The following is a 20296-nucleotide window of genomic DNA, read 5'->3' as shown; positions in this document are numbered from 1 at the left end:
GTACAAACTTAGGAAATGGTGGTTTGATGGAGGAGGGAGAGGAAAAATGATGTTGTACACACGATGGCAGAGTTAGTGCAAGGTCTGTGGTTTTTTAGCTTGCCATGTAACCTAATGTATGTTGTATGACTGTGTATGTTGGTCAGCTAATTAGCACATTCATTAAGTCAAATGGAATGCATCCTGTAGAATCTGTAGTTCAGGGATGTAGGTGAAGACTGAGGATGTTGGAGGTGAAGCTCAGGTTATTGTGGTTGGATGATTACTTGTAGGTGTTACATGACACATAATTAAAATAATCAGGCCTGACTGGTGCCTCTGATCATGGGGAAGCTTGTTGTTGAGTCTTGTGTTCCTTTTCCACTGGAATGCATTGATAGCCTACCTCGGTCTTGCACTAGACTATGTAGCTGTGTTTTAAGGTTGGTGTTGGAAATGTATATATTCTTTCCATGGTTAAGACAGAATAAATCAATTCTGATTTCTTAGTTCTATAGGGCTTAAAATTTGTATATGAAAACTAAATTAAAAAAAGAAAGGAGAGGCTTCAGTAATACTCTTTCACAAACTGTGATGGTATCCTGAATCTGGTGAACTGATTTTTCATAATTACGCTTTCATATTGTAGAGTCAAAATGCAGTTGTGTGAATTCAGTAGTTAATACTAGAAAACATTTTTTCTTTATTTTTACTGAGTAGGCTGTTTTTTAATAACTCAGACATAAAATACAGTAGGCCTTAGAGTTCAAACCGTTAGCAATGTTTATACTTAGTGACTAGTGTATTACAGAATCATAGAATGGTTTGGGTTGGAAGGGACCTTTAAAGGTCATCTAGTCCAACCCCCCTGCAATGAACAGGGACATCTTCAACTCGATCAGGTTTCTCAGAGCCCTGTCCAACCTGACCTTGAATGTTTCCAGGGATGGGGCATCTACCACCTCTCTGGGCAACCTGTGCCAGTGCCTCACCACCCTCATAGTAAAAAATTTCTTCCTTATATCTAGTTTGAATCTACCCTCTTTCAGTTTAAAACCATTACCCCTTGTCCTGTCACAACAGGCCCTACTAAAAAGTCTGTCCCTGTCTTTCCTATAGGCCCCCTTTAAGTACTGGAAGGCTGCTATAACGTCTCCCCGCAGCCTTCTCTTCTCCAGGCTGAGCAATCCCAACTCTCTCAGCCTTTCCTCATAGGAGAGGTGTTCCAGCCCTCTGATCATTTTTGTGGTCATCCTCTGGACCTGCTCCAACAGCTCCATGTCTTTCCTGTGCTGAGGGCTCCAGAGCTGGGTGCAGTACTCCAGGTGGGGTCTCACCAGAGCGGAGTAGAGGGGCAGAATCACCTCCCTCGACCTGCTGGCCATCCTTCTTTTGATGCATTACTTTTTTTTTTAAATGCCTTTTTTTTTTTTGGATATATTACTTCAAGGGTGTTTGCATTTGATTTGAGGGGTGATCTCTTCCTTCCAACTCTCCTCTGTATTGTACTGTACATAAAGGTCTAAAAAACATGTTTCTTCCTTCTACCCTCATTTGTATTCACATGAAAACTGTCTTAGAGATGTAGTAGCCTGTCTCTCATGATTCTTCCACCTATGCTAAATAGAATTTCATAGCAATTTCTTTTGAATGAATTAAATAGAGTTTTTCATATATGTGAACATTTTCTATCTATCTATTTCAAGTTGGTAATGGCCAAAGTGTTTTAGTGAGAGTTAAAGCAGGGCTTGTTTTAAACTGTAGGGGAAATGGAGTGATTACCATAGAGAAAGTAAATCTATGGTCAGCTTACATTGGGTGGATGAATAGGAGGAGGAGAAATCTTCCAGTCTGGGCTAGGTGCATAAAAGCTAATCAGCTGTTTAGGGAATCATTGTGGTGCTTGTGTATACAAGGATTTTGGAGGACAAGCTTGTGGTCATGTATTTTGCTGTGGTATCTGTCATGTATTAATGCTGCTGTTTGTTCCCTTTGATAGCAAGTAACGAGGGTGTGGGGTGGCCTTCAAAAGCCTTCTAACACTGCCAGCCCTGCCTTAAAGCATAATTGAATTTTGGGTTTCAAGTTTTAAACGGTTGTGTGTGGAATTGAGGAAAGGAGTTGTTTTTCTTAAAAAATAAGTCAGAGGCTTTCTGTTTTGAGTTTTCCCACAGGTGGTAATGGTACACCAGGCAGTTCTGGATCAATCTTCAGGTGTGGAAAGGAAATCTTCTTTCCCCCATGCTTGACTTCTCTTATTCAAGAGGCTTTACCTGACCATATTCTTAGTACTGAACTAATTGTGTTTGGGGCCAGAAATATTTTCTCTGGAAGTCCGGCTGGCAGATGTTTAATTTGCCCCCTTCTGTGTGTGTCTAGGGCACAGATGTCACACAGGGACAATCAGGGTATATTTCATCAAATCAATTTCTCACTTGGAGATGTTATTAAAGAGTAATGTATTTGTATTGTCTGACTGCAGTCCTCAGACAACCAAACTTTTGAGTGCTAAAGTGTTGTGATTTATATAAATTTCATCCAGGTGCACATATGCTTACCCTCATAATTATAATATCCAGTGATACACAGACTACATAGTTTAATAGTTTCTTCTAGGTTTTAGTTATGAAATACAACTTGTGCACAGATGAAGCAAATACAGCAATAAATAGAATGCTAATTTTCTTAAGCTATCTCCACTTCTACTACTAATTCTTTAGACTTGTAGCTATGACATTTTTTTACTTCCTTAAAATTTCAGCATACGGTTACATATGTGTTACTCAGCTGTCACTTAAATTACAAAAGCGTACTCTTGTATGTAGGAGAGGCTTGGAATTTTGTCTTATGGGTTTGCAAATCATTGGAAAAGTAGCGATAGGCATTTAAAATATTAAAACATCCTTCAATGCCTGCATTATGGTATTGAATGCTTGAAAATTTTCTGACTACTTATTGCTTAATATTTTAACATCTGAATTTTTTTAGAATTAAATCTGTTATTTTCAGCTTTTTTTCTGAAACGTTCTCTCTGTTTCCTTTTTTCCTAGCTCTGCTGTTTATGTTTTTAATGCTGAAATATCTAGGAGTCTTTTTGCTTCATCATTTTTCCCCCCTTTGATCCTTTTCTCTCCTCTAACTGTGATTCATTTGTTTCTTCTTCTGCAGTATATATGTATTTTCTGCAGACTACGTTGGACTGAAGGGAGATCAAGAGCTAGAACTTGCGGATGCAAATAGAAGGAAATTAGAAAGTTCTAACAACTTTGAACATTCTTAGGCCATCTGCCCTGTGACAGTGCGTGATTTGTTTTAAATTCCCTTTTGCTCTTAGTTGTTGAGTGTTTGGGCATCTAGAAGAGTATTTCTTATGGGGGATTGGGAAAGACAGGATTTATTAGTTGACTGTATTAGAAGATGAGAATGTAAAAACGTTAGCAAAGCTGGACTCTATCCTATTTTTAGAGCTCTAGTGGCTTGAGCTCTGCTGGTTTTGAGAGAGAAGAAAGTGGAATGAAATTGCAGGAAGGGCTGCTGTCGTGGTTTAGCCCCAGCTGGCAACTAAGCACCACGCAGCCACTCGCTCACTCCCCCACAGTGGGGTGGGGGAGAGAATCGGAAGAGTAAAAGTGAGAAAACTCGTGGGTTGAGATAAAGACAGTTTAATAGGGAAAGCAAAAGCCACGCACGCAAGCAAGGCAAAGCAAGGAATTCATTCACTCCTTCCCATGGGCAGGCAGGTGTTCAGCCATCTCCAGGAAAGCAGGGCTCCATCACGCATAATGGTTACTTGGGAAGACAAACGCCATCACTCCAAACATCCCCCCCTTCCTTCTTCTTCTTCCCCAGCTTTCTATACTGAGCATGATGTCATATGGTATGGAATAGCCCTTTGGTCAGTTTGGATCAATTATCCTGGCTGTGTCCCCTCCCAGCTTCTTGTGCACCTGGCAGAGCATGGGAAGCTGAAAAGTCCTTGACTAGTGCAGCAACAACTAAAACATCTCTGTATTATCAACACTGTTTTCAGCACAAATCCAAAATATAGCCCCATACCAACCACTATAAAGAAAATTAACTCTGTCTCAGCTGAAACCAGGACAGCTGCAAAGGCTGTTACAGGCAAACAGCTCAGCTGTTGGTATGGACTGTGGATAATGAGTACTGAAGTCTCTGTGTAATGATTATATAGGCCAAATAAAGACTGCATCTGCAGATTGTATTACTGCTTAAAGTTTCTTTTTAGCGCATAAAATGTCATAGTGTAAGAAGACTTAGATTGTGGCGAGAGGAAAACGTCAGTTTTAGTTTTTTAAATGCAGGTTTTCTTTATTACTTTCCAGGTATCTTGGAATTCTTCCAAATTAACTTACAAGGAGTGGTTATACTCTACCCTGACTCAAATGCTTAATTCTTGATAGGTATGGAATTTTTCTTGATGAATAAATAAATAAATCTTTAACGTTAGGTAAGTATTTCAGATCTGGGTATTCTTTACCTGCAGAGAGCAAATCTGCTTGAGAAAGTGCCATTATCTAATTGTTACTGTAAATGTCAGTGACAAGCATATTGGTTTATGTGATAGAGTTTTTATGGTATATTGGATATATGGTGGACACTGGTTACATTAGGTCTTTTATTCCTATTGTAGTCTCTTCCCTAAAGAGATGTGTGTACAGGGTGACATTTTGAATTTACAGTTCTGTCATATTTTTTTTTAATGGATGATATACAGGATATATATAAATGAGAAGTGAAAGCCATGTGCCTTCTATCTGGAATGGAAAATGGTGCAGTCAGTGAGAGCTCTTAGTATCTGTGAAACATTATTCCACAGTATTGCTGACTTTTTTTTTTAAAAAGGAAAGGTGGTGCTGTGCAGGGAAGGGTTGTCTTGGTTAAACGTAAGTTCCATTGAAGGGTGGAGTTATTAATGACAGTCTTTATCCCAGAGAGGTGTGTAGTCCTTCTAAATATCCTAAGACCAAGTTGTTGGGTGCCTTGAAAATAAGAGATTTTAAGAGTGACTCTGTTTTCTAGAAAGCCAGGGTAGGAAGTTGCAGCAGATCTGGTGTGTTCCTAAGCTGCTGTTAGTCAAAGGAGATGCTGGAGCATTCTTCACCCTGAGGTAGGTAAGGCTGCATTGCTGTGGTCTGCCGGGAGAAGTCATGAATAAGTGAAACCTATGTCTTAATCCACTGGCATTTGGTAGAGTCTCCTCTCCCTGGTTTCAGACATTTTTTGGGCAGTCTTCTCCTTCTCATAAAGGGTAATAGGCAGGAGAAATACCAGGGCTTCAGAAATAAAGTAGAGGGAGTGGCAGCACTGGAAGTGGATTGTGCTTTTCTCTCCTGTGAATTCATGGCCTTACAGTGGTGTGAGGAGTGTGTTGCTTCTGTTCCCCGGATTACAGCTAAACCTCTGGGTTAGGAGGTGAGGTGAGGCAGCACAGGCAGCATGAGGTTGAGGGGAGGCAGCATTGTGTCTGGGTTTCATACTGCAGCAAACACTTGTGGCATTATTGCACACAGCAGTGCTCCACTTGTGTTGCGGACTTGCCGTGCTATCTTACTAAAGCTGAAAATCTACAATAATTTGTAAGCACTGAAGAATTTTATTTTGTAAAATTCTTGTCACTCCATCTCAAAAAGAGAAGAGTGAAACTAAGAAATTATGGAGAAGGGTGACAAGAGTAATGGGGAGGTATGGAGCTGGGTTTGGCCATTCCTGGATACATGATAGTCAACTGTTTGGATCCGTGAGCTGAATCAGAGTTGCAGTCCTTCTTTCTTGTAGTGCATAACACCCCGAACTGACTTTTACAGCTACCAACACTAAGGTCCTGATACAGACCACCCCGAGGTACTTAAATAAAGATGTCCTAGGATTCATATGCCACTTTTATAGCTGGAGAGCTGAGACCATAATGTCAATGAGATGTTCATTTCTGTCCGTCTGACTGTACAGGGAGTCTCAGGTAACTTACAGACCTTCTGCTACATCTGTTAGTATCTTCATAGAGATTAAGAGTTTGCCAAGGAAGTATCTGCTGGATGTACTGATGCCTTCTCCTTCCATGCTGATATCTGCTACCGATGTCTGCTGCTAAGCCTTGAGCAGTGCATTTATTGTAAGAATTTGGCCTTCATCACAGTGTCCTCCCAGATCACTTGAGTGAAGTGTATCCCAGTGGGAACCATGAACTGCTGCAGTCTGACAGATTTCATAATCTTTCTGTCTTGCCAACCTCAGCTTTAATAGTACTTTTCCAAAGTGTGTGGAACTGAAAGGGAGAGCAAGGTGGTGTCCAGAAGTATCTCTGGTATTTTTTCCATGTAATCACACCATTGGTGGTGGAGAAGAGCCTGCTCCATAGTCTGCTCTTGCCTGTTTTCAGCTGTACACAATATTTAGCTTAGTTGATGTTTATAAAGCACTTTGAAAAGGATGAGCATTATTTGTGGTGGTTTTTTTTTTTTTTTTTGGTGGGCATGCATCAAGCTCCATTGCCCTTACACATACAGCTCATTCAGTTACCATGAGCATTGTTTCTTTGGATTGGTTTGTGTGTTGTTGTTCCTGGTTCTTTTCTATTTTTCACTTGGGAGTGAAATAGCAAAGAGAAGGGAAAGCAGAAATTTCTATTAGTCTAGAACTTGTTGGAGAAGCTACAGAAATAAATTTTTTACTTTAATTTGATGTAAATTTATACGATACCAATCTTTTCCTGTTATACTTCTGACTCTTTGGTCTGAGGAAGGAAGGCTTCACACTTCAGGTGTAAGGTCTGTGTTCTTAAAACAAAAAAATTGTTACTTTGTTCCAAATGTTCAGGACGTTCGTACAGTAGGCTAGAAATAGCAACTAGTGATCTGGCGTTTAGACTACATTAAGACTTTCCTTTAACAGAAAGATTATCTGGATTGCATTATTGCCTAATCCATTATGGTTTAAGCAATCTTGGCACTTGATTAAGTAATATGTAAATCTGTTTTCAGAAGTCTGTTCATGCATGTATTTCTCTTTAATCCTTAGTTCAAGCTTCATTTTGGAAACAGATTTTGGCAGAACTTTCCTGTGGTTAGTTTTAGCAGAATCCTCGGCCCATCTCTGAATCTAAAACACCTACTTGCTATTCAGTATGAGTGGACAGTGTTTCAGAAGAACAGCTCCCTCCCTCATGTTTTTAAATTGAGGAACCGAGACTGAGAGGTGTTGCCAGTACCGATTTGACAGGATGTCTTTCGTTGTTCTCATCAGCACCAGCAGTATGAAGCTCGCTCTGTTTGGAACTTCTCTAATTCTAAGCATTGACTGAAAACTCCTGCCAGTTTTGAGACTCCCTGGGAGATCAGTGCAGATAAAGATGATAATGCTATTAAAAAGGAAGAAACGACAAAATCTGTCTCATGGTGCACCCAAAGTATAATTCCATGGAGTCATAGGAGCATGCAGGTTGGAGGGACCTTGGGAGGCCATGTAGTCCCAGCCTCCTGCTCAAAGCAGGGCCAGCTGGATGATGTTGCTTGGGGCGTTTTCCGGTTGAGTTTTGAGAACCTTCAGTGATAGAGAGTCCACAGTCTCTTTGGGCAACCTGCTCCAATATTCAGCCACCCTCAAGTGAAAATTTTTCTTCCTTAGGTCTAATCTGACTTTCTCATATTTGAAGTTGTCTCTTGCCTCTTGTCTTACCCTTGTGCACCTCTGAGAAGAGCCTGGTTCTCTACACCTTCCCATTAGGTAGTTGCAGAATTTCTGCGGACAAAAAGGACTTTGAGGACCTTCAGTGTTTGAGTCATTAAGTAACTATTCTTTATAAAACATGGGACATACATTAAACTGACCAAAAAACAATTTATTTTTTAGATCTAGACTTTTTTCTGCTTTAGGTGGTTTTTTTAGAGATAGCATATCATTTCTATAAAATTTGTCAGGAATGTGTTGTTCTTCCAGCAGATGGTGAAAATTTTTTGGAGGACTTGCAGTTGGTTAATTGGAGTTGAAAACCTTTAGAAATACGTCATCACTTCATAGACACTGTGTATTTGGATTACTTTAGTGATATTCTGACATTAATTATGTGATAGTCCAATTGTCTGGAAGACAAAACTTGGTGTAAATTTATCACATCTTAAAGGTTCTGATATCTGGCAGACAACGTTTCTGACTATTATGGCCAACGGTAACACGGTAATAAAATTCCTCCTATACTTCCCATTAGGATTGCTCAAAGTATTTCCTGGTATAAATATTGTAACAGGTGGAACAAGTTCAAAGGAAATCTTTGTGGTGTTGTTCGTAAAACTGGCAAATTTAAGAGGCTTTGATTTACCACTTAAATGGGCATGTCTCCTTTTCCTTTTTTATTTTTCTTTACAATGTGCAAAAAAAGAGCCTAACTGAATTAAAGTTTGTCCCCCCCCCCCCTTTTTTTTTTCTTCCCTCCTCCCCCAGATTGCAGCTATTCTCAGGAAACGAAAACTTGACTATTATTTGCACAAACTGCTACCTGAGATCTTGCAATCAACTTCCTTTCTGACAGCAAATGGGACCTTGTATATTGCTTGCTTTTGCATTCTAAGGTTGGTATACTGTCCTAAAAATGAAATGTAATAGGAAAGCTATTTTTATGCAACTTTTCAATTTATATAATAATTTGTCTTTTTTTATAATAGGCTTGTTTGTAATGGATAGGAGTAAGAAAAGCAACAGCTGTGCCATCATCTTGACTTCTGATCTTACCACTTGAATATGAACTTTTATTTTTCTTTCTTGTTGTTTTTGTAATCTTTTAAATCAGTAAAAAAGTCAGTGTATTCACTTTGCTTCCTTTTCTCTGTTTTACTGATTCAAAATACATTGTTGCAGGAAATTAAAATATATTCTAGAGGGGAGAGAAGGCCTAATCTTTGTCTCCTAGAAATAATTGATGTAATTTGATGTTGGTTTCTGTTTTCCTGATGCAGGGGCTCTGATGACTTTTAATTATCCCAAACTTTATCCAGCCATCCAAGTTTGTACTTTCCTTATTTGTGGTCATAAATGAGGGAAATCCCAGCACAGCTTCTGAGGTTCTGTAAGCTACAGACTTACTCTGAAGAATGAGTATAAATGCCACTTGTGTATTCTGAGCTGTTTCCAGTGTATATTTCAAGTAACAGGATAGTTAAAAATTAAACTTTCCTGTTTATGAACATGATGATGTCCTAGATCTAAATGCATTTATTGTGAGAGACGTTATACATAGACATGTAAAGCCTACAGTAGCTATGAATTTTTGAAAGTTATCTGACAGTGCACTGAACAGCCCCTCTAAAAGTTAATCAAACCCATTATGCCCTACTTCTAGATCTGTTTAGAGGTCTCTAAACTTTGCTTCAAAGCTGAGGAAGAAGGCTAAGAAGAGGAGGAGCTGGCTGAGGAGCCATGGAACGCTTTTTAAGTAAATAATTTGAAAAGTTCAAAGTGAATCTTTAAGTAACAAGCTCTAAAGAACATGAATTTTTCTAGAAATCTGAGTTGTATTAATATTGATTTATCTTTAGTCCTATGAGCTGTACAGTGGTCTTCCTTATCCTGCCATGTACTTGCCTGTAAATCTGCAGTGCCTTACTTCAGTGCTGTAGTTAGATGTTACTCTCTAAATTAAGCTGGTGTGGTTTTAAGTTTTATCATTTTCCGCTGTTCCTCTAACAGGTTACTAGCCATCTAGCAGATCTATGACTATGCCTGTGCTAGTAAATGAAGCAGGTAAGAGATTAGTGTCTGACTCTGAAGCCAGTTGGTATGGGGTCGCTTTCACCTACACGGAGTGTAGCTGTCTAAAGTTGTTTTGACCTCCAAAACAAACAGCATGGCCAGATGCCGACTGAGTAACGGGAATGGTACCTAGTCCACGCGCCTTCCAAGTCCCCCTGAAACATTCTCTGGGTTGACCCAGGCCAAAATCATGCAAAGGACAATTCTAGCAATTTAGTGTGACAAGGGATACATGTAAATACTTACCCTGATGTTCTTCTAGCTGTGCAGCAGAGTAGCCAACCAGTATCTTGAGAGATGTACTTGTGTTTTCTGTTGCAAGGAGATGCCCGTGAAAAGCTGTTGCCTCCAGCAGAATCTCTGCTGGTAGCGTCTCTGCAGACTGCCCATCACCTGTGATTGCAGGACTTGCAAATAAAAAATGTCAGCCTGTTGGCTGGGGTGCCAGTTGGAGCTGGTGAACTGAAATCACAAATGGAGGCAAAAGAAGAAAGTATTTAGGAAGTCTTATGCATTAAACCTGTTGGAGTATATGAAAGTCCAATTACAAGGAGTATTTGGCAGCTTTTCTGACAGGAATAAAATTCAGAGCCTCAGCAATTAAGTGAATAAGATATGAATAGGATATGCAAGAGCTATTAAATGACATGTCAAACAATGGATAACATGATTATCAGAAAAGTCATATCTTCCAAATTTACTGGTGTTCTTTGAAGGACAAATATATATCTGATGATGATCTGATTGGTGTGTTATACATGAATTCCCAAATGATTTTGACAAGATTGCTTGCTAGGACTCTTCAAGAAGCAAGATCTTCTGTCTTCCAGGAATTAGTAAATGATTAGCAAGTAGTTAAAATATGTGAAACCAAACAAGGAATAAATAATCAGTTTTCATAATGGGAAGAGGTTGCCAGTTACGTTCCTGCTGTGTCCTTTGTTCTGGATATACCTAAAGAATCTGTAAAAAGGGATGAAGAATAGTGTGAGAGATTACATGAGATTATTTAGGATACAGAAATACCCTAACTCATCCATTTCAGAAAGATCTGTTGATTAAAATCACTTACGCAATTTGATAGAGCAAAGTGCAAAGCAATGCATCGGGAGGAAAAAAGCAGTCCCATCCTTACACAGGGATGGGCTTTAAACTAGCTAGTATTAATCAGGAAGGTGTTTGAGAGTTGTCACGGACAGGTTCTTTGAACAAGTCAGCTCAGTACTTGAATATGGTCAAGGAGCCTAGTAAATGTTATTTGGAGCGAAAATGAGAACAAACCAGAAAGCTGTATAAATACATGACATCTTTTCAAGTTGAGTACTGTATGCTTTTTATTTTTTTTTTTAAAGAGCTTCTCCTAAGATTGTAATGTTGACAAGTCCTTCACTTGGAATGTACTTAATATCAGCATTATCTTGCAGCTTGAGTCATATAAGCCTATAAGCCTCCTTCTCTCATCTGCTGTTAGGTGGTTGATGGAGGATGGACATGTGAGACTTCACTCCTTTTTTTTTTTTTTAACCAATTTGTGTTGTTTTTTTCATATTTGTTTTTTTTTTAATGTTTTGTATGAACTTGTATGATTCCTTGAATTTATTGCTGTGTGATACAGTGTGCTTCCTTCAATATCCCCTAAGAGCAAAAGTAAATGTATGTCATTTTCCAGCCCAGAATGCGATTTCGTATCGTATGTTTTAATCCGCCAAAGAACTATCAGTACCTCTATGGTGTTCTGCATAATTGTGGCCTGAGTATTTCTGAACTTGATTTGCAACCATGTGAAGAGATTGTCTGAGACTTTGAACCTAGATGCTCTAGATCTTATTCTAGATCATGATGAGAGATTGGATGTGATAGATTTGTATAATAGGATGCATGCTGCAGTTTTTGTATGTTTTTTGGTCGGAAGGTATATTATAGTGGGAGCAGCAGTAACTCAGAAGCGAAACTATCCAGCAAGCCCCATACAGCTGACTGATCTTACCCTCCTGGAGTTCTAGACCAAAGCAACAGATTAAAGGGTTTGTAGCTGGACATGTTAACCTTGTATTTACGTGCACAGTTCCTGATTTGAGGAGAGTTGCCTGTTTCCTTCTTTTGTAGCGCCAAGGAGGAGATGTGTTGGCAGGCATGTAGAGTGTCCTGGATAAAGTGACCACTTCATCTGTTCGTACCTTTACCAAAGTCCCGGTGAAACTTCAGTCACTGTGTATGCTGAAAATACGTCTTAGTCATCCAGTGACAATTAAAAGACCTAAATATGAAATGTAATTGTCAGTGAGAAGTCTGGCTTGTGCTAATATGTCTTTTTGATGCTCTTGTAGTATTTTCTTCCTTTCAGCTAGGGAAAACCACCAAAATTGAAACCGCTGCAAATATTTTCAAGGATGTAAAACTTAAGGCGAGAAAGTGCAATTAAAATAATTTCAGGCATTGTTTAATATTCTCACTGTTTCATAGTTGGGCAAAATTTCAAAAACATCTAAGTCCAATATCAGCACTGGCTTAGGCTGTGGATAGATGTTCTCATTCTAGAATGGATTACCAAGCTAACTTGGCTGACTTTTTTTCTTTTTCTTTCTCCTTTCTTTTTCTCAAAGTGAATTAGGGAATATGTGAGACTGCTCTGTTGGCAGGGCAGTGGGGGTGATGATCTCTGTTATGGATGTGTGACAGGCCAGCTGGGGGTTGTAATCTCTTCCGCTGGCGAGATCCAGAAGACTACATCTGTCAGCTTCAGACGGAAGTGCTAGGCTCCACTGTTGACTCTGTTAAATGAAAGGTGTGATTTTTAGGTTTTCGGTTTTATTAAATGCAAAACCTCATGAAGACCTGGTTCTCTTAATCTAGCAACTAGAGTAGTTAAGTTTGTCCATGTGCAGCTATACATTAACTTGCTTAATTAGATTCAACCTTATGTATCAACCAGCCTTTGAGTTTTAGATACAGTTGTACGTTGAGGAATTAGATGCATAACCTGAAAGAACTCATATTTCTCATTCCGATTTCTAACCATAGGCCATGTGAAAATAACCATGGAAACAATAACAAAAACTTGTTTTCATTTACTTTAGCAGAAGTTTAAATATTTCACTTACTGATTGGACATTTTAATTTCCACCAGGTTTTATTATGTAAAATGTTACTGTTGTTTCCAAAATCTTATCAAACTGAACACGTAAGCATTCGTAGAGGGATTCTAAACCATGCCAAAGAACAAATTCCTGTTTCTTTCCCACAGAGAAGACATTTGTTCTGTTACTTAACAGGTGTGTCTGTAAGATGTGTTCATACTTATTAAGATGTTTAAAATGGATTCTCTGAAACTTCATACAGTAATTGCTTTCCAAGAGAGTCCTAATAATGAACTTTAGCTCCTGCCGCATTTGGCATTGTCATCCTGAGAAATTATCCTGTTGCAGCCGTGGGAATGAACAGTGTGTGTAATTGCCATTACATCACTTGCTGCTGATACACTGGCTCTCTTTTTGCTTACGAACATAAGCTGGCATTGCTCACTGGTAATGTTATTTGTGCAGAAGTATGAAATGAGGCTGATCATGCCTTTTACAGCAAGAATGAAAGTAGGCTAATCAGATGGTATTGATTAATTATCTTTGTTCTCCCTTCTGTGGTGTCAACATGAAATTTTATCTAAGAAAATTTCCTTTTCTATCCTGTATGTTTTGCCTTTGTTTGTTGTATTTTGTTCTCTGTGTTTTTAGAAGGGTAGACTCCATTTTAACACTCTGTTTTCCTGAACTGATAGTGCTTATCAACTGAGCAGCATCAGTGTAATTGAAGTAAATTTACCGTGTTACCAAATTTCATGACTGCCTGACTATTGTTTGCTTCTGTGATCAACCTGAATTAGTTTGAAGGTGCAGGTGTCCTGGACAGCCCAAATGTGGTTGGTGCCATTGTGCCTGACGTGCATTTTGGTTTTCCACCTTTAACGGTGACCAATTTATAGAAATATTTTCTTAGATGTTGTCATTTGTGTAACTATTTTTTTCAACTCTTAATGTTGGAGGAATTTTGATAATTGAAACTGTGTGGACTCTTTGAGTGAAACCTAGGTCTTGTTGCAAAAAATGAGAACTTTCCCACCTTAATGGAACTGGAATGTCACTGTTGGTTCCAGTTGTAATGTACAGATTGGTTCCTTGGCTTACTGTAAATGAGCGGTTTACTGTTTTTTTTAGCGTCAGTTGACTATCTGTATTTGGAACGTGATGTGTGTTATAATAATCTGATTTGATTTCTGGCTCACCCGATTATATCCCTACATTCCACAAGGCACATCTGCCTGAAGATGTATTTGAACAAGTAGCAGAGAGAGGAGCAACTATAAGTTCTTTTAGAAGATTTTTCTGTAATTAGTATCTGCAACTTTTCAGGAACATCTCTTGAAAGCATTGCTTTCTTTGAAGCAAAGTAATCCTTTAAATGAAATGGATAAATTAATGAAATATTTCAGTTATTTAACATTTATGAAACACTTTGGGAACCCCTCTGAGTACTATCCAACTGTAAAAATGTAATGATTAGTATTTATTTGTAAGTATTGATTAATGTAAAGGGACAAAATTAATCTTAATAAAGCATGTGTAATTTTATGATAAAGGTAAAATATGGTGTTGTACATGAATGTTTCAGATGCTTTGCATGTAATATGTGTACAAATTACATTTTTCAGGAGGATACTTGGAAAATTCTACTTTTGGTCTCCTGGCTTTGGTGCTGCTTTACCTGCTTCTTACATGGCTATTCTCATCGAAAGGAAAAGCAGGTATGGTTTGTGTTTACGGATTTTCAGTTTTATATAATAATATTTTTTGTTTTGGTCATTTGATGATTGACATTTGACAATTCAGTGACAATTCAGATTTCCAAACGCTGGAAATGTAGTTCATTTGAAATAGTGTCTTTTGCAACCTTAGATTTAAATCTAGGAAGTGACAGTGAAAAAACACTTTACAAACATTCAGTTTCTTTTTTATGGTTTATTTTTCTTGTTTAATGTGTAATTGGGTTGCTTAGGATTGCCTGATGAAGCTCGGTTGCTTAGGATTTCGTACTGAAGCTGTGAGTTGTTTTTTTTTAAAATATAATTTAAATAATGTTTGTGATTAGTCACAGAGAAGGAGCATGCTAATGAAAGTTGCTGATGACTTGAGTTAACAGCGTGACATTAGTTAAGATAGAGAAGTAATAGGATGATGTGGAAAAAACTGACTGGAAGAGCTGAGGTAATCCAAACTGGATGAAATTTAATGACATGGGAACCAAAGCCTTTCACTTAAGGAAAGGTGCCGAAGTTCAGCTATCAACAGAAAGTTTGTTATGAAAGTATGAAGAGGGGGGAAGAAAGCTCTGAGTAGCCAAAAGCTGCCTTTTGTAATGTGGCCATGAAAGGTGGCAGGTGAAATCCTGGGTTGTAAGGTTTTAACGTTTTGAAATTCAACTTATATTGGTAGCTTGTATCAACAGTGAAAGTTATAATGCTTAATTAATATGGAATGAGATGTGTTAGTCATCTAGTTAGTAGGTTTTATTCAAAGTAGAGAAGGTGACAGAAAGGTAACGTAAGGGATTACTCTTTAAAAGATGATGAGGAGGGTTTAGTAATAGAGATGATGTGAACGCACTTTTGGTTACTATGAATATCTGAAACTTCCTTAAGCAGTCATTTCAAAATAACTGCAGATAAATATACATCATGTTGTTGACTGACTGTCAGGCCCCATTCCTAAACTTCAGTCATGGAGTAAGCAACGCCCAAGCCAAGTCTTAGGTAAGATTGTCAAAGTTCTGTCCTTTTAAAAGAATGCATTATCCATTGTTTTTGAAGATCGGTGATGTGTAAGAAGTTCTGGAAAGGTGGGAGCACTTCTAAATCCCTTTATTTAGTGTAACTATAGAGAAAATATTTGTAATAAAGTTACTAAATAAGTTAATTATCTTTTTAATGTCCTTTCTAGCTGACTGATTTTCATCTTACTGCATTGACTTCCTAAGAGGGTGGATACATTTTGGTATTTGTCTAGTTACTTAGACTCCAGCACCGCCGTTGGCATCAGTGTTTCATTTTGCGGTGGGAGCAAATGCATTTTCTCCCTTTGATCAGTGACAACAGTAGCTTAACTTTTCCTACAGCCCTGTTACAATGTGAGGATTTTGTGTGTCAGACTTCTAATATTTCTAGATAACATTAAAGGGGAAGAAACCAGTCTGGTTGTCCATCTATGAGTTTCTTGTAGCGTTCAGACTATTTGTGAGTCAAGAGTTGAAACTGCTGGTGAGCCAAAACCCATACAAGGTTTTTGTATAACAATGGAACAACTTTGAAAAACTTGCAAACCTAAGCTTGTTAAGTGTAGCAAAAAGAGTAGGCAAACAAATTTTATGTCAAATGGGGATTTCTAGAAGTCTTAGTGGCAATGTATGAAAGCTTTGACACATTAACAGGCTCCTATTTAGCATCTGAAGTTTGAAAGAAATAAAAGTTGAAACAGAGGTGTGTGAAAATGACAAAGTAGGCTGGTACAGCATGTATGTAATGAATAATGCTGAAATACGTAATTCCTGGAAGGTTATTTTCCTTTCTGTCAGAATCCAAAATGTGTGACCTAAGGTATTTTGCCTAAAAAGGTCACATTATATTGCATTGGATAAAATGTTGGTATCGCAATGTAACACACGCAGCTGAAAATGCGGGGTCATTGTTATTAATGAAAAAAACATTGTTAAGGGGCATCAAAAGATAGTTGAAAGTTTAGGTTTTTTAAAATATTTTTTAAAAATAATAAAGTCGTTTGGTATTTTATCAGGTGCTAACTATGTATAATGTGTGAAACGCTGCTGCTGACAGTCTTAGTGAAATATGACTTTCTGATTTCAAATTTGTTTGCTTGTTAGCTTCTGTTACAGGCAGAATCAAATTTTAATAGACTTGTAGTCTCTTAGGAAACTGACGTTTGACATGGAGACACAGTGGCATTTTCAGTCGTATCCCGAATAGCTTACAACAAATTGTATTGAAAAATCGGGGAGGTGGGAAAAAGTCCCAATTTGAGTTCATAAACATATCTCTAGCCCTTTAAATTACTACTAGCAGCTGGCAGCAACATCAAACTTAATCACTTAATCTCTTCCCAAGTGGATAACCTATTTTAAGTATCTCACTGGCATTTGCTTGCACAGCATCCCTGTCAGTCCTGAACTTGGGAACAGCAGGCTTGTAAATCAGATTTTGTTCTGAGTGTTGCTGTTCATGTGTGTCAGCCTTGTACGTTTTATAATTCTTATGGAAGAACGGGAAAAAGAGATGGATAGCTTGTCTAGGCACATTATAATCCTGAGGAGAAGCATGTTTTCCAGTGCGTTACAGAACTAGTTTGATTATAGTTTGTATCTGTGTAATATGTAATTGCAAATTTGCATGGCACTGGCGATGAGAAGGGGAGGTGACATTGCATAGAAACTTCAAACAGGCTCAGGAAATGATCTGCATTATATTATGCTGCTACAGTTCTATAAAGATATGAATTGCACATTAGTATGTCCATGTGTATTCTATTTGGTGATTATAAAATATGGTTATCCTGTCTATGAAAACTAGTTTATTAGGATCTGGGGAAAGGGCCAAGGAATAAAAACACTTGTAAACTTTTTTGTATATGTATATATAAATGTTCTGTGAGATTACCAGAAGAGAACCGGTCACATTGTTATGGTTAAGTAATGTTTTGATAAGAATTATTTCTTAGATAATAATTGAATGTAGATACATAAGCATGGAGATTATGTGTTTCTAATGCGCAGATTCATATTCTGTGCCTTTAGTCCCTTACTCCGGTGGGAGTAACTCAGAATTTTTGCCTTTTTCTGGTACTCCTAAGCAGTGTGGGTTGCCTGTTAGGATTAGGAGGAAGCATCCTTACTGGCCAATGCAGAATTTATAAGTGACAGTCCGACATCTGTTAGCTGCATAGCTGGTATACATTTGATGCTCTGAGAAGTGCTAAGAGGGCACAGAGTTAAATTTCAGCTGATTTTGACTTTACATTATCTCATACAGTACAGATCTTTTTAATCGTTTTTAGTGTTAGTCCTGCCATGTTATTGCTTTTTGCTGTATTTATGGTTCTGGCAGAGGTGTTGAAAAATGAGAAATGAAACAAAAAATTTTGTAGGTGTTACTGGTGTGTTATGTGTTTTCACATGCAAAGAAAATGTTCATGCAAATAAGAAAAGGACTCCCTTTTCCTGGAGAAATGTACACAATTCATTAGAATGTACGTTTTTCTAATTCCTTTTGATTATTTGGCCATGACTTCAACATTTTAATTAGTCTTTATGTATATATTGTCATAATAACTATGGCTGTATTATAATAAGTAAGCTTCTAACAGGTGCACTTGCACAAGTGTATTTAAAATAATAGAATTCTCTTTACAGTTTCACCTTTTTTACATCTTCTATTAAAGAAAAATGTGCAATTCTTTTGTCACAGAATTTAGTTTTGTAGTGTTAGACATTAAAAGTTGTGTTAATGTCTCCTCAAAAATACACATATGACTCAGTTACATTAATCTCGTTAAGCTTCCTTAGGAAATCATTACATGCATTTTATTAACCTTTGTATGGAGTTGTTTTACCAGTGTACTCCTTGTTTAATCCTACAGGTGTTGTTACAAATTGTTGATAAAAAGTAATTTTATTTGTTTGTAATTTTGAAAAATTAATATTTTGCTTACGTCTTTTGGCTTCTGTTTGTAATTCAAAGTTACAATATCCTGTCATTCTTTTTTCCCAACATCTATTAAATGTTATCAACAAGAATTGAGCATGTAGTAGAGGAGGAGGTATGTGGCTTAGACTGAAAGACATGGTACTACCTTGTTCTAGAAGCACCGACACTATTAGAAGGCAAGGAAGTAAGTGAATATACTTGTTAAAATTGTTGTGAATGAAACTGTTGAAATGTGATTTGAGGCTTGGCTGAAGCCAGCCTATTACTGGAAATCTGATTAGATTGGTTGTACCATACTGACTTCTAAGATAAAGAAGTCTGATAGCTCAGTGAAGAGCCTGTATTTAAGACCTCTGTGATTACTCTCAGGGAAAAGAATGATGTTCTCTTAAGTGTTTCATAAATGTGCTGATGTTTCAAAACCATTTAAGTTGTGTTTTGCTAATAGCTAAATGGCAAACCTCAGTTTGTTGGACTTTTTCAAAAAATAATGTATTGGTAAGTTTCAAGAACTATACCTAAAGCTTTAAGAAGGGACACAGTTACAGTTTTAATGAAATTAATTGTGTTACTGCCCGGCTAACTTTTTTTTTTTCCCCTGCCCCTTGTAAGTAATTAAGCCAAAGAAAGTTTAACTACAGCCACCTAAAAGTTCTGTGGCAGTTCTGAAGGGACCCTTCTGGGATTGCCCCCTGCTGCCCCCTTAGGCTGCATTAATGTTTACATACTGGCTGTTAACATTATAGCGGCGCCTGTCTCGTCGCTACAGTTAAGACTGTGTCACTGATGGTATTATAAAACTTGAGATTTAGGGCTTTTATAATTTGGTTGTAAAATCTTGCTCTGGGCGACTATTGGCAACATGCTTTTAGTTGAAAACTTTGGGTGTTTTTCATAAATTCAGTATACTGGACTCTCAGAAAAATATTTAAAACGTGCATTTAAAAAGTGATATAGTGCAACAGTGCATGTTATAGAAAACATCTATATATACGTATAGTTAGTGTTCTTGGAAACAAAATTATTACTATGTATTGCTTAGAAAAGTGGCAGAAACATTTGTGAAAGAACAACGTGGAATTTTTAAACTATGTTTGTTCTTCTGATGAAACATTCAGTTGCTGTTAGGGTTATTTGCTTGGCATAAATGCCATTAGTCTAAATACATTATAAAGGAAGAATATGGCAGTATAGTAATGGTAAAAAGTATATGCTGTAAATAAATACAGTGTTTTTATAAGGTTGTCCATTCAAATACAAATTTGTTGGTATATATGTCTGTATAGTAGTATAGTACATTTAGACTTGAGGTGACAATTTCCTTTCTCGAAATGTTTTACAGTTATTCGGTTTCATGTTGTATTTTAGGGAAACCTGTAAATCACCAGTATGGGGGGGTAGGTGATCAAAACAAGTAAACCAACTCTTTTAACACAGGAAGTGTTTTTGCAAGCTTTAGTCTTACTTGCCACAGGTAAGAAATTGAGAGAGCAAGCTACACTGAGGGATTATTTTTTGCATATTTTTTGTGTTGTAGTGAAAAAACCCTCAAGTTTGGATCACTCACATGAGTATTTTGTGTTGTAATCTGGTAAGGAGAGCTAGCAGGGAAACAAATTATTTTTGAGTTTTATTCCTTTAGAGTGGTTATTACTGTGAAATATGGAGGCAAGCTGTAGAAATTAATGGGAATGCTTTTTGTTTCTAAACCAAAATATGTTAAAATCCATTGCACTTCAGCAACTGCTTTGGTGAGAGCCAATGTTTGAGAGATCATGTTTTTATAGTAACAGCATG

The 20296-nt window shown here is 37.5% G+C and overlaps 1 protein-coding gene across 1 annotated transcript in view; it reads left to right on the top strand.

Annotated features, from left to right (window-relative positions):
• TMEM135 (transmembrane protein 135) overlaps positions 1-20296 on the top strand; it is a 189183-nt gene that overhangs the window by 7859 nt on the left and 161028 nt on the right. The window contains exons 2-3 of the mRNA XM_072850762.1: positions 8434-8561; positions 14441-14533. Coding sequence (XP_072706863.1) covers positions 8434-8561; positions 14441-14533 — 221 coding nt within the window. The remainder of the gene's footprint in view (positions 1-8433; positions 8562-14440; positions 14534-20296) is intronic.

This window comes from Ciconia boyciana, chromosome 1 (assembly GCF_034638445.1).
Source record: "Ciconia boyciana chromosome 1, ASM3463844v1, whole genome shotgun sequence".
Lineage (NCBI taxonomy): Eukaryota > Metazoa > Chordata > Aves > Ciconiiformes > Ciconiidae > Ciconia > Ciconia boyciana.
Note: the sequence above shows the minus strand (reverse complement) of the source record. Positions and strands in the feature narration are given on the sequence as shown.